Source organism: Ovis canadensis, chromosome 5 (genome assembly GCF_042477335.2).
Source record: "Ovis canadensis isolate MfBH-ARS-UI-01 breed Bighorn chromosome 5, ARS-UI_OviCan_v2, whole genome shotgun sequence".
NCBI classification, from domain to species: domain Eukaryota; kingdom Metazoa; phylum Chordata; class Mammalia; order Artiodactyla; family Bovidae; genus Ovis; species Ovis canadensis.
This window is the reverse complement of record NC_091249.1, coordinates 92,626,457-92,641,667: the sequence shown is the minus strand read 5'-3', so window position 1 is coordinate 92,641,667 and position 15,211 is coordinate 92,626,457. Positions and strand designations below refer to the sequence as shown.

Sequence of the window (15,211 nt, the reverse complement as noted above, 5' to 3'; positions counted from 1 at the left end):
AAACACCATGCAGTCCAGCCTGCTACTGCCAGAGCTGCAGCTTCCATGACCAGCTTTTCTTCCTATCTACGAGCTGCCCACTGAAAAGTGGAGATGACCATCATTTTGCCCTACGAAGCAGATGCTTAAGACACATTGGTTCTGGCTGGTTCACCTCCAGCTTAAAGATGAGATTTCTGGGATTTGAGAGGCAACACTCTAATGATCAATTTCACAGGACAGTCTACCTCTATAACTTCCACGGAAGATTGCTCATAGAAATGTGAAGCGACTGCCTACTTCAGACACATGTACCTAAAATTCCAGCCAGTTAAATAAGACTGATGTTGAGCAAAACGACAGCCATCCGTAGCCCCATTAGAAGCTAATCATTTCAGAAAATGTTGCCGTAATTCATTTATGGAAACAGCGAGACTATTCCCCAAACAAGTGATAAAGGGAATGGACTCACAGTCATACCAGGAAAATGAAGCCTCATATTAATACTTCCTAAACTTGAACTGAACTCTGGAGGCACCTTGGCATAAATCTGCCTTGCAGATTATTCTGCCTCACATATTTTTATCTATCGCAAATAAAGTGGAATTCAGAATATTGCTTCAGTCATTACACCTCGTTTCCATTTATTTGGGAAGCAGGACAACCATCTGCAGGTTCTGTTTAACCAAGAGATAGGTGAAAAGATCCACCTAAGGACATTAGATTCACCAGCTTGTCTGTCTGAGTCAGCAGCAGCCTGGAAGCCTGCCCGCTGCTCTTGGCTGGCTAATCCTTGGGAACAGACTTCCATCCTGAGCGTCCACTACTCCCGTGATAGTTTTTAGAACATCACACAGCAACAGTGATTTTTATAAAATCCTTCAGCATGAGGAACTACACATGGCTTTTGCATCTTTCGAAACCTCAATCTTAGACAACAACGGCCAACTCTCTGCCACTCAGGGTGTTAACAGATACTTATACATCTAATTGTTCAGGTGAATATGCTTCTGTATTAATATGTAGTTCAGTTCATTAGTCTTACTTATAGTGGCTAAAATGGATGGAGTTACAACTCACCATGGAATCTTCCAGTTCCTTTATGGTTTATTTTATTTTTTTTAGACCAGAGGACCACAGAAGTAAAGCGACTTGCTCAGGGTCACACAGGTCTTAAGTGCTTGCTGGAGCTTGGATCAGAAACCATGTCTGACCGATTCTGCAACCCACATATGTAACCACTATGCTGACTGCATTTTGGACCCTGGACTAAGTATAAGAGATACAAAAAGACATGTACCAAGCAGAGATCAAGCTCTGGGTGTGCAGGTCTCTCTGAAAGAGAAACGTGCCAATGAAATTTCAGGGCAAATGCAGCAGGGAGGGAAACTGGATCTCCTTATTAATACCTATGTCAAGGCATGATGGGCTTCCCAGGTGGTGTTGGTGGTAAAGAACCCACCCACCAATGCAGGAGACATAAAAGATGACGGTTCGATCCCTGGGTCGGGAAGATCCCCTGGAGAAGGGCATGGCAACCCACTCCAGTGTTCTTGCCTGGAGAATCCTATGGACAGAGGAGCCTGGCAGGCTGAACAGAGGAGCCAGGCAGGTTAGAGTCCATGGGGTCACACAGAGTCGGACACAACTGAAGCGACTTAGCACACACGCATGCATGATGATGCTATGTACAACAGGGAGTATGCAACTTGGAACAGGATGTAGGTGGCAGTCAGAAGCTGAAATCCAGCAGTTTGATGCACTAAGTGGTACCCTTCTGTAACAATGGTAGAATGGCATGGCCTCCAAAATGAAGGGAGTTGTTGCATTGCTGTGTAGGCTGTGGGTATTATATCTGCCAGTAGAGGTGCAGTTCTATAATGACTGTCTCAAACATAATGACCCCTTGCCCTTCTGGGAACTTCACCGACTTTGAAAAAGCTCCATGTAGGGAAGTGATCATTTTGGAACCCTGGGCTGTGTTCATTGAGAGGCTGACGAGAGCCAGAGGAAGAATTAGCAACCTCCCTGCTAATCTGGCTCCTAGTACCATACATTAAGCCAACTAGTAAAAATCATTATGAAGTTTTTGCTGAAAGGGCAAGTGTAGAAAAACATGTTTCTAAACAGAATAACAGTCTTTGCCATTTTTTTCCAACTTGCATACCATCTGGAAATTCTGATTTTTTTTTTCAAAGGGTAGGAAAGAAATGTGCTCCAGGCACAAATAAATGTTTACAGCTGAGTTATAAACCGAGAATGGTGGGACTTAAAACAGACAGGCTGGCAGTGATGGAACTCAAGCTGCAGTGAGACAAATAACGCGATGAGGAGCTGGCCAGCTTGTTTTTGCATGTTGGTCCTTTGGAACGGGAAGTCCTGCTTCCTACTGACCTCATCAAGCATCTAGTTAAGAAGTCCTCATTATGGTTTGTCCCAATTCTTAGAAGATAAAGAAGAAAGATAAAGTGGCAGGACTGTCTGCCTTGACATTCTGAAGGCAGCCTTTGCCTTTGGGAAATACAGCACCTCATAAGAAGTTGGCAGTCCGTGGAGGCTTGTTAAATGGACTGACTGGGAGACATGATGATGATGTCAGGAACAACAACAAATATTCATGGATCTCTTATTAGCGTCTGACATCATATACCGTGTTGTATAAGTGACATCTCATTTATGCTGGACAGCAAGCTTATGAGGGGGTACCTTTCTACAGATGATGGCCCAAGAGGCCAAGGGAGGGCAAATGACCTGCTTGCATTCACACAGCTGCCAAGTGATGGAGCTGGTGTTTGTATCCCGTGAGACCAACCCCAGAGCCCTATATTACAGAGCAGTTGTCAATGCAAAGTCACCAAGACTATATTAAACCCAACTCTCGGTCACGAAGGAAAAACTGATATATTGGTGTTTGGTCTTTCTCCCTAGTCTCTTACAGTTCTTAGTTACAGGCAAGTCCAAGGAAAGTAGAAATGGGTTTGTACATGATCAAGAGCAGTCACCAACATTTTCTGTAAGGGGCCAGATAGTAAATATTTCAGGTTTTTCAGGCCATCTAAGCTTAGCGGCACCTACTTTAACTCCACTGCTCCAGAGCAAAAGCAGCCAGGGACAATGAATAACATGGCTGGATTCCAATAAAGCTTTACTTGAAAAAACAGACGGCTGGCCAGATGGGGTCCATGAGATACAGTTTGCTGACCCCGGATCTAGAGGATGCCCTGAATGTAAGATGGGTGATAGGTTTTGAGAATGGTCCATGGAATTCTATTTGGGAGTTTATTCTTTCTTAAGATCAGTGCACAAATTGGCTACATATGATGTGCCCTTTAAAACTTCTTGTACACTTTGCCTCTGGGCCTGGCCAATCAAACTGGATTCCCTTATGCTACCTGACCAGGTCAGAACACTGTATTGAATCTTTGTTCTCCAGGCTTATCTCATCCCAGATCTATAGAAAAAGTGCTCCGTGCTCTTGTAATGAAGATGTATGAGTTCATTCCTTTTAACATAGAAATACACTCGAGATGGTGAGTGATTCTGGCAGTCTGTGGGCTCCCTTTCCTTGATGTGAAATCCAACACCCAAATCAACCACATTAAGGTTTAATTGAAAGAGAGAATGGAGGAAAAAAAAAAACCAAAAACCATGAACAACAACAAATGGAAAAGGGGAGACAAAGCCCAAAGAACATATACTCTCCCAACTAATTAATCAAGTGCTTTGCTTCCACTAACATATCCGACTGTGTAGGCTGCCCTGTCTATTAGACTCCTTGCCAAATTTGAGCAATGTAAACACTCCTGAAGACCAGGTAATGAAATCTCTATCAATGTGCCATCTTAGATGGGACTCACATGCCTGTGTTTTGCTTACATTTTAATTTGTGTCTGCTGGATACTTACTCAGTAATTGCTTAATAAGATTAACCTCCCTGGCAATGTGTGGTGGATTTTGATGAAAACATTATCGGAGTGAAGGATTATTGTATAGCACAAAAAAACAGAGGGGGTGGTATTTAATTAACTTATTGCCAATATATCTTGATTGTCTCTTTGAAAACACTGGAGAAGTAGTCGATTGGAATTGATTCAGGTTATCTAAATGTATAGAATTGGTGAGTGCAGAGGAGGTGGGCCACTGAGTACAGAAATTCAAACCCAGGGTCACTGCCTTTCAAAAGTGTTAGGTAGGTATGTGAAAATGTAAACCTTCTGAGTCGATTTTAAAACCAAACTTTTCAACTTAGGAAGAGAGGTGATCTCTTTGGTCACAGGGAAAGGACTGTTGTGGTGTTCAGAAGGTGTTCTGAGTTTTATCTCACCTTTAAGCAACTTGAAATGCTAGACTTTATCATAAGAGTTCTCTTGACAAAATTCACTGGTCAGGGACTTCCCTGGTACCAGTAGATAAGAATCTGTGTGCCAATGCAGGGAATAGGGGTTCCATTCCTGGTCCGGGAAGATTCCACATGGGGTGGAGCAACTAAGGCTCACGAGCCACAACACAGAACCCACGTGCCACAGCTACTGATGCCTGGGTGCCTAGAGCCTGCGCTCTGCAACGAGAGAAGCCGCAGCAAGGGGAAGCCCGCGCACCTCAATGAAGAGTCGCCCCTGCTCGCCGCAACTAGAGAAAGCCCACATGCAGCAACCAAGGCCCAGCGTAGCCAAAAATAAGTAATTATTTAAAAAACCACTGGACAATGATTTGGCAACCCCTTTGCCGTCTCAGAACTCACTTGGAAAATATTCTTTTGTGTGTGACGTTATGGGACTCGCACAATGTTTTCAAAAGCAGTTTGCATCTGAGGGGGAACATTCTGGTCTTTTCTGAGACACTGTGAAAAATGTTCCTTTGTTCATTTAGAGACATCATACTCTTAGGAGTTGTTCTCTTCAGGGAACCTTCTGTGCTGCTGGTGTGGGAGGCTCAAGTCGGGTGGGGGTTGGAAACAAAGCTTAACCACACTGGGAGAAGAGGCGGACCTTCATCTATGGAAGTTAATGCCTACTGGGGATTTCCTTTTGTGAAAACTGCTATTTTAAAAGTGTGTATAACCTCAGTACGTATGCATACACAAAATATATCCTGTGCAAAATATATGCATATTCACTTTTCAATGTATATTCTGCACTCTTTTCAAAGGAAGGGGTGCTGATTTGGAGAATAAAGGACATTTGTGGATCAGACATAACAGAATCTCCCAAAAGCAGTATTTCTCAAAAAGCAGCGTCATGGACATTTTGGATAGAAAGATTCCTCACTGTGGGAGGCGTTCCTTTGCACTGCAGGCTATTTAGATGCCAGTTGCATCTCTTTTAAAAGTGACAATCAAAAAAGTCTCCGGACTTTGTCAGATATATCCCTAGGGGGCAAAGACACTGCAGCTGAGAACCACTGCACTAAAGGGAACTCAAGTTACATTTATGGGTGGTGTCAAGTCCTAGAGGAGAGCAGACTACAAATCTGGGGCCAAGAAATTTGGCTCCTGGCTTTTGGGTCAGTGAAGACAAAATATACTGTTCATTTTCAGGTCTGGTTTTAGTCACCTGATAATGGAAAGTACATAATTTCATCCTCAGATAAAACTTTTTCATGCTTACTTAGAGGTAATTCAGTGTTTTCATTAGGATAGATGAGGAGAGTGATTCTTCAAGCCTGGATCAAAAGATGAAAAAGTCACACCTGAAGCACTAGGACAGCTTCAGAGAGAGAAATTTAAGCAACATTAGCATCTCAGAGATGACTAATGTATACCTCTATGTGAGGTATACATGAGTCTAGAATCTGGAATCTTCTTTGCGGAAAATGCCTCATCTCAGAAAACCCCAACAACTCCCCTAAAGATGCACATGACAGAGACCTGAGTTCAAATTTGTACCTGCCTACTTGTTTGATGTGGGGTAAATTCGTTTTCTTTTCTCTCTCTCTCTCTTTTTGCTGCACCATGCAGCATGCAGGATCTCAATTTCCCCAACCAGGGATCAGACCTGTGCCCCCTGCAGTGGAAGCGTGGACCTCTAACTGCTGGACTGCCAGGGAAGTCCTGGGGTAAATTTCTAAAACATCCTGGGTCTGTTTCTCCGAGATAAATTTGATCCCTTTAGAGTTATTGAAGTCATACTGCATTAAACCTAGCACACAATAGGTGCTCAATAAATGTCTCCCTTCCCATCACTGAAATATCTCTCCAGGGTATTTTTAAAATGTGGAGTGAACTGCCTTGTGAGCTAAGAGGCAGAGTGATAAATTCTGTGTTTGGATAACCCTTCCAGGCAACCTCTTCCCTTCCTGATTTCTGCCCTGAATCAAGCATCCTTCTCCCCTCACCCACATGCCAACCCACCTCATCGTGCCATTGGCTGCCCTGCATACATGCTAAGTCACTTTAGTCGTGGCCGACCTTTTGGGACCCTATGGGCTGTAGTCTGCCAGGCTCCTCTGTCCATGGGATTCTCCAGGCAAGAATACTGGGGTGGGCTGTCATACCATCTTCCAGGGAGTCTTCCAGACCCAGGGATCGAACCCACACTTCCTACCTCTTCCGGCTCCTGCACTGCAGGAAGATTCTTTACCACTGAGCCATTGTTGTCCTTTAATTGCCCCACAGTCCCACTTCCCCACCGTTCTGTTTTCTCTCCTCCTTCTTAGCACCTTGTTAGCACATATTTTTTTTTCCTGCAAAAATACATTTGCCTGATTGCTTTCATAAACATTCCTATTGTCCCCCTTCGATGTTCTGCCAAGAGAAGCTTTGTTCCCAAGTTGTCAAAACTCCTTTCTCTTCTCTCCCGAAGTGGAACCGCTCCGGGTCCTTCCCTTTCATGCCTTGCCAGGCGGCACTTCCTCCCAGGGGAAGCTGTATCTCTCCCCTCGGGAGAGGCTCCCGTCTAGCGGCATGTGCCGCCTGCTGGTCTCAGCTTTCCCCATCAGGCAGGACTTCCTCCTGCTGGTGCTGCTGCTGCTGCCCCAGCTGCTGCTGTTTGCTGCTGCTGCTGCCCCGGCCTTGAGATGCTTTCAAGTAGCTGCAGAGTGTGCCGGTCGCTGCAGATAGCTTAGGTATGCACATGGCTCTGAGCCGGCACCTTGCCAGCTCCCAGCGGCTCCAGCCAAACCCAGCTCACAGACAGGGACAGCAGACAGCTTGGAACAGGGGCACCTGGAAAGGGCAGTTCTTTTTCCTCCCCTTTTCTCCTTTTTTGCATACCTTCCAAGATTTGGATCAGAAAACCTGAACCAGGGGGCGGGGGAGCTCTGACTTTTCCTGTGACCTCAAGAGGGCAAGCCGCAACTGTAACCTCACCTTTGCCTCCAGATGGCATTGTTGCCACATCATCGCTTCCTGGTATGCCGGTCCTTATCCCATTGTTAAAGGTGTGTCCATCTGCCGGCTGGAGTTGCCAATTGAGTCCGAGCAGATGCATTGCTGCAGGAGAGACAAAGTAATGAAAATATGAATAGATAATTCAGCAATGCAAATGTCAAGGGGGAGGGCCAGGTGCTTTTTCCAAGCGGCTGCCTTTGAAGGAAGCTGCAGTTCAAAAATGGCTTGCCCCAGGCCACAGGGATTAGCTAAATACAGAAAGCAAGTAGGTCTGGGCGGGCTGGGTTTCCTCCTCCAGTGGAAAGGAAACAGCCTTGCTGATAGTGGGACAGCATCCCTGATGGTTGGGCGGAGGAGAAGGGAGGAAACACAGCCCAGACCTTCCAAAAGCGCCCCCGCAAAGGGGAACATGCCCCTTTGGACTCACTGTGAAGGGTATTCTCTACCCCTCTGGGCCTTTCCTCCTCTCTGGACAGGGTTGTTTATAGACTGGTGGTCCAGGGGCATTGACAAGGATAGTTTTCCCCCAAACTGCTCAAAATCGAAGCCTGTTTTAAATTGAGGCTCCCCAAGTGGGACCAGACTTCTGGTCTGGTTCAGCTGAGACTACACCTGTGCTGAAATACCCATGTGGCCCCCAGTAGCGACAGTATTCCTTGTTGCTGTTGTTTAGTCACTAAGTCATGTCCAACTCTTTTTTCGCCCCAGGACTGTAGCCCAGCGGGCTCCTCTGCCCATGGGATGCTCCAGGCAAGTGTACTGGAGCGGATTGCCATTTCCTTCTCCAGGGGATCTTCCCAACCCAGCCATTGAACCCACGTCTCCTGGTTGGCAGTAGCACTGGCCCACGGGAAAAGCCCACTTCCCAGACTATTTCAAACTTTAAAGATAGTTTTCCCTCCCAGCCCTCCTCCTGATCATTAAGTACCTTTCTGCCTATGGTGGAAAAAGCCAGGGGGTAGCAGTGGAATGGGGCTCTGGAAAAAGTACAATGACAATCCTCTGTCTTTCCCTCTAAAATCCCTCCCACTTGCCTCACTCCCACACCTCCCCAGAGTACAGAATGAGACAGTTTGGAACACTGCCTCTTTGCTAAGCAAACAAGCACAGTTGCAAAACTCTTGCCTCACTCCTAGGCATGCCTCAAGCCTCCAGATACACACTTCCTTCTTGTCGTCCTTGTTGTTCTATTGGTGCCAACTCCCCACGTCCCAGGTCATTGAGCAAACTCAATGCCCACCTACATCTGATGGTTCTCAGTAAGCTCTTTTTACAGCTCTTTTTACTGAGGCGCATGAAAGGCAAGTCCCACACACCTGCATCCTTTCGAAGTCCGGATCTAGGAAATGCTTCCTTTGCAAAAACACAAGGAGCTCCCTTCCCTGCATAGTTCTCACCCAGACAATAACCACCCCGCGTCTGTCTGGCATTTCCACCGGACACAGGTTGATGCCGTTGCTGTTTCCAGCACCGTGGGAGAGAAAGGGCTGTTGACAGCGAAAGGTTCCTAGTATGATGCGGGGATGGGAGAAACAATTAACCACAGGAAACGCAATTAACAATGCTTAGGAAATTGTTCACACAGCAATTAATTCTGCTTGCTTACCACCACCTAAAGTCAGGCAGGCTGCATTGTTTTAAGGTTAGAAAACCTATCTTCAAACTTTACAGCTCAGATTGATGGCCGTGGATGAAGGTGGCAAGGTGTCCTCGGGGGCATGTCCGCTTTTTTCTCACGCACGCCCCTGCCTCATAACCAAGTTTTCTTTCTCTACATCCCTCTGAAGTGCACAGCCCACTGTTGCAACTCTTCGAGATGATTCATGCTAATAAGTGACATTCACTGTACACTTTCCATCTGGGTAACACCTAATTTTCTCCTGCAGTTTATCTATTCTATGTAGGTCACTTACTCGAAGAGACCAGATCCGACTGCCTCAAATAATGACATATTTTCAGCGTACAGAGGTCAGGACATGAGAACTAATTGTGGCAGCTTCAAGATAACGATAGCATCTGATTTGTAATTACCAGGTGAAGGGAGCCAAGGAATTAACTATTTTTTAAATGATTTTTTAAAAAGTTACAATTGGTTATCAGGGCTCGCCTCAAGCCAGCTTGCTGCTACATGGGAGATGCAAGGAGGGCCTCTGTGTTTTAAGAGAGACACAAACAGTTATTGCAGGTCTAGCTGGGGCCCAGGCCTTATGCGATTTTGCCTTTTCACATTTAGAGAAAGAAGTGGAGGGTTCATCAGTCAAAGAGGATAAACAACCTCCCCAGGTGCCTTCTCAATATGAAAACTCTTGTCAAAACTGCTCCCCTCTTGAGGTTGTTGCTGTTAAGTCGCTCGGTCATGTCTGACCCTTTGAGACCCCATGGACTGTAGCCCTTCAGGCTCTTTGTCCGCGGGATTTCCCAGGCAAGAATACTGGAGAGGGTTGCCATTTCCTTCTCCAGGGGATCTTCCCGACCCAGTGATCGAACCTGGGTCCCTGGCATTGGCAGGCAGATTCTTTACCAGTGAGCCACCAGGGAAGTCCCTGTTCCCCCTCTCCTGGTACTCAAACTTGCCGTTTCAAGGTGCAGAACATGTTACAGCCATCAGCTTTGGAAGATCAGCAAGCAAGCAAGACCCCAATCTTACTGGATAAAGAGAAAACATCCAGGAAACAGTGGCCTCTGCTTGAAAAGATGCCTGCCCCACCCCCCCTTGCTTTTTATCTTGGGTTCCATAGCATCTCTTTATTAAAACAAAAAAGAATTCTGAAAGCAAGAAAACCCCAGGTGGGATGAGAAGGGTTTGGGGTAGAGTATACAAGTTAACTTCTCAGAGAACTCCCAGAAGTGAAAGGAAAAATAAAGTGAGAGGAAGATTGGAAAAGGACAAGAGCCAAATCAATGGTGCACAGGCTCTGTCCTCCCAGTAGAAGCCATGCAACTCAAGTTGCAAAATGAAACTCAAGTTTGGGCGTACGTTCTGTTGTTGAATTGAATGTTAAGCAAAAAAATGAGAACTATATCAGACGTAGAACCACCTTCTCTTGGTTTTTTCTTTTTTTGGGGGGGGTGGTGGAAAAGTTTGAAACAGACTTTTGCTTGCATTTTTTTTTCTTGGTCAGCTATTCCTTCTCTCTTACTTGAATAGGAAAATGAGACTCTCTTTCTGGACTGTGGGGATGGACAAAAGTATCCTTAGGATAAAGACTCAGGGGAGCTGTGAAGTAAATGAGTTTCCTGACTAATGAGAATTCTGTTTCTTATTCTGCTACTGACTGGCTTGATGGTGGGGGCTGAGAAATCAGTCTCTCAGTCAGTCTCTCTCTTTACCTTTTGTAAAGGTTTCCCTTTACACGTAGGCTAATGGCTGCTTAGGGCCAGAGGGAGGTTCAGCATCTGCCACCCCCTGAAGACTTAGCAGAATGTCTTGAATATAGAAGGCGCTCCATAAGCATTCACTAGATTTGGTAATGACACATGGGGGCAGATGTGAAGAGCTGGATTGTAGGATATGGTACTCTGATAAATAAAAAGCACATAATATAGATGTGTAAAGGATGGAACAAAACAGTGCTGGCAGTAATACGGAGGGGTCTGTGAAGAGAAGCGTTTTGATGATTAGGATATTAATACCTGCTGCCAGTCCTTGGATCCCTGCTATAGGCAGCCCCGTGGCAGACATTCTACAGATATTATGTCAAGGCTCACTGCTTACATTCGAGGCGGGTGCTATCATCATGCCCATTTCACAGACAAGGAAGCTGTTGACTATTAAGTATGATCATAGGGGGCTTTTGGAATCCCAGGAGGATTACAACATGAGGTGGTTGGCTGCTTCATACTTCACAGTGATTTCGTTACAAATTCTGGTTCGCAACAGGATCTCAGCCAACTTGGGCTCATAACTCATGATTAATCTCCCTATGGTCTATGAAGTGCCATTTTATTGGGCTGGCCAAGAAGTTCATAACATTTTATGGAAAAACTCAAACGACCATTTTGGCCGGCTCAATATATAGTTAGCATCCTTCTCCTGGGGCAGGGGCTGGTTTACAGCTCCTCATCTTGTTGATTTCACCACACACACTGTACACCTCTTCCCTCTGCCGCATGATCAGCTTGGGTCTGGAGTGAAGACAGCCTCGCCTGGAGCCATGACTGATCAGCCATAGAACACAGAATGAGCGCAGAAGGGAACCGTTACTGTTACAAGCAATGGAGAGTTTGGGGCTCTTTGTTACAGCAGCGTGCTTGAGCCGATCTTGATACATTTAAGTATACAGGATGTGAGAAATTGTACTTTTATACCTTAGGTGTCTGCGCAGTCCTAGGGTTATTTACTTACAGGGTCAGGATCCTTTCTAAAAACCAGCTGGGAAGAGTTAGCACATATTTAGGGCCACTACATTTTTTCTCTATGAACAACAAGTAGCTCTTTAAATATTAAGTGATGATTATCTCCAATTCTGATCTGCTAAGTCAGAATCAGACTTAGAAAGCCAAGAAGCCTTAGGGAAGAAGCCCATTGCTTTTTCATCTAAAGATTTTAGGTGAACACTGGCCTCATTATTTTCTTCCCAAAGACATCTGGATGCAGTGGGGGTGGTCCCCTCCTTTGCTAGCCACAAATGCTCCAGCAGCTCATCCCAAAAGGCCCTGTGAGGGTCAGGAGTGAAATGAGTTTGGGAGACCCTCTCCCTAAGGTTATTCACCCCCCACCGACAGCCAAAATGCACAATTTATCATGATTTGACAGGCTCCACTCCAGAGAGACCCTGGGATGGAACCAGGGGGCTCCACAGGGCAGGAGGGACAAAAGAGGAAAAGCCTCCAGGTGGAAGTTCATGTAATGCAAGTGGCAGCTGGGAAACCAGCCACTAAAAACACAATAGGCTAACAGACTCTGAAAGCGTCTCTGGCTAATTGGAGAAAACTTTCATCAAGTACTAAAAATGCACCAAGGCATGTCCAACAGACCACACACAGACCCCAGATTTCAGCAGGAATAATGAACAGACCTACCTGGAGTGAGGGTACTGTTTTCTCATTGAACTTGCCTGTGTTTGTGCCAGATACGCTCTGATTGAAATACTCAGGGGGAACCAAAGCAAAGGGAAGGTAGAGGGGCTGGTGGCAGGTAAAAGAATTCTCTAGCAACAGCAAGGGCAGGAGACTGGAGGCCTGGAAAAGTGGCAGCTTGGAACGGGGGTTGTCTGAAATAGTAATTAGGCTATGTGTGGGCCCTGCTGGGTGCCACTTAGAACCTTCCATGCTCACTGGCTGGCAGAGGATCAAGTTGACAAGAGGGCCAATCAATATGTCAGCAACGCTTCCCAGAGAGCTGCTCAGCCCCTGCTTGTCAAAGAGGGCAAACATGGGGGCCATGGGGGTTCTGTGTTTGCCGAGCAGGTCCCCAGGAACCGGGGCTATCTTTAAAGATCAGCTTTGTCAATACATAACTGGAGGAAGAGACTGGGCTTTCCCTTTGAAAATGGAAGCCTTCAGGCCAAGCAGAGCTTAGGGAGGGGGCCAGGGAGTCGAGCTCGCCAGGTCTTGTGGCTCAGCCTGCGAGCAGATTCGCAAGGGCCTTAGAGATGATGGCAAAGCTCCTTTGGAGACCAGGCAGGCTGATGGGGAGGGTCAGGGCTGGGTCTCCCCACCCTGACATCAGCAGATCAAGCCAACACTGCCAGGGCTCCTGTGGGAAATGTACCCAATTTGGAAAGGGCCCTTGTCCAGAGGACAGAAAGAATCCCAGTGGAATACTCTGAGCTCTAGTGCACCAATGCTAACCTGGAACTTGCACAGGCAAACTGCAAAGGCACTGTTGCAAGCAGTAGTGAAAATTAACACATGCAAATGAGCCCGCTCAATGATGATGGTGACAATTAACATTTATTTTGGCATGGAGCCAGGTGTTGGGCTAATTACAGTGTTTGCATTATTTATTCATCATTTATCATTCAGCATATATTTATTGAGTACCTAGAGTGTGTTAGGTATGTATTCCTAGGTGCCAGGAATAAAGCCATTTAACCAGACAAATCCCTTGCTCTCATGGAACTTATATTTTAGTGGGAAATAGAAACTAAAGACATAAGTGAAAAGTAGGGTCTAGGGCTAGGAAATGCCAGGACATGGGGGATGGTGAATTGAACTTTTTCTTTTGCTTGTTTAAATATAGCGGGAGACCTGGGTTCGATCCCTGGGTTGGGAAGATTCCCTGGAGCAGGGAAAGGCTACCCACTCCAGTATTCTGGACTGGAGAATTCCATGGACTATACAGTCCATGGGGTCGTAAAGAGTCAGACACGACTGAGCGACTTTCACTTAAATATAGTAGTTTAGTAGTCGTTTTAGTTGCTCAGTCGTGTCCGACTCTTTGTGACCCCAAGGACTGCGGCTTGCCAGGCTCCTCTGTCCATGGGATTCTCCAGGCAAGAATACTGGAGTGGATTGCCATGCCCTTCTCCAGATCTTTCCGACCCAGGGATCAAACCCAGGTCTTCTGCACTGCAGGCAGATTCTTTACCGTCTGAGCTATAGGGAAGATCTTGTTTAAATATAGACCAATCAAAAACAACGTCTGTAGTGGGATGGGGAGGGAGGTGGGAGGAGAGTTTAAGAGGGAGGAGACATATGTATACCTATGGCCAATTCATGTTGATGTATGGCAGAAACCATTATAATACTGTAAAGTAATTGTCCTTCAGTAAAAGAAAATAAATGAAAAAAAATGATGTCTGTGATAGGTAACATTTGAGCCAAGCCTTGAAGGAAGGAAGGAAAGAAGCAATTTATGATGACATCTTGGGAAGAACATTCCAGGTTGAAGTGAAGTTAGGGGGAAAGGAGAGTGTGGGGTGCTCGAGGGGTTGGTGATAGGGAGTGGGTGCCCTTGGAGGCTGTCTGCCATGTATTTAGGTGAGATGGGATGACAATGGAGGGTTCTAAAGTACATGAAGGCTCATTTACCTCATTCTGACTCTGTGAGATGCTCATATACTCTATGGTTTTTGCTGAGGAAATTGAGGCTTTGAAAGATTAACTCATTATTGACCAGGGAATTTTTGAAGAAACTAAGGCCTATGGCCTGCAATTTGTTTTGTAAGTGAATACTGAAATGTCTCTGGTCAATAACACTAGGGTAATTACATCTCTGGTCAATAATGGGGTAAGTGACTTGCCCAAGATTCAGAGGTAGTAAATGGGAAGCCTGCAATTCTGACTGGGACAGGGGTCTCTGCAGAGTCAACCACCATGCCCTCCAGCCAGTGACTCCCTCCACCAGCTCCTCACTGGAGGCCATTGGGCCCTCCGAGTTCTTTAAATGAACCACGGCTTTGCCAAGACCGAACAAGTCAGGTGGGCTACAGAATCTCTTCCTAAATATTGTCAAGGCTCACTTGGGAACAGACGCCTCCTTTTGTAAGCAGTGATTAGTCTTCTATAAATATAAAAAAAAACCAGTGTGCTATTTAACTTAAAGGAATGGCCATTGTCTGGAGAAAATAAATCTGTGTGGCAACTTCAATTTACAGTCTGACTGCCCAACCATCAATATGTTTGGTGACTTTTTCCAGGGTCGGTTTGCTTATCATCCTTCGGGGACGCAGTAGACGACAGCATGTCTTCCTACTTGAAGCGAGGGGTTGCTGCAACGTATTAATTATCCTTTTGAGGAGGGCTGTTAGTGCCAAAATGACCTTGTGCCTAAAAGAAGAGCCGCAAACAAGACCATGAGAGAGAACATTCTTGGAAATGCCTAAAGTCTTAAAGGAGTTTAAAAAAATTAAATCTTAAAGGAGTTTTTTTTTTTTTAATCCCTTTCAAACGGCCATGGTGAAGTGATTTCTTTTATTTTCGCCCTACTATACTGCGATACACTGAACGGAATAAACTTTC

General features: G+C 45.7%; 1 protein-coding gene across 1 annotated transcript in view; it reads right to left on the bottom strand.

Annotated features, from left to right (window-relative positions):
* The window catches only part of TENM2 (teneurin transmembrane protein 2), a 423,997-nt gene that overhangs the window by 235,348 nt on the left and 173,438 nt on the right, over positions 1-15,211 (bottom strand). Inside the window, exon 5 of the mRNA XM_069592738.1 lies at positions 7,286-7,408. Coding sequence (XP_069448839.1) covers positions 7,286-7,408 — 123 coding nt within the window. The remainder of the gene's footprint in view (positions 1-7,285; positions 7,409-15,211) is intronic.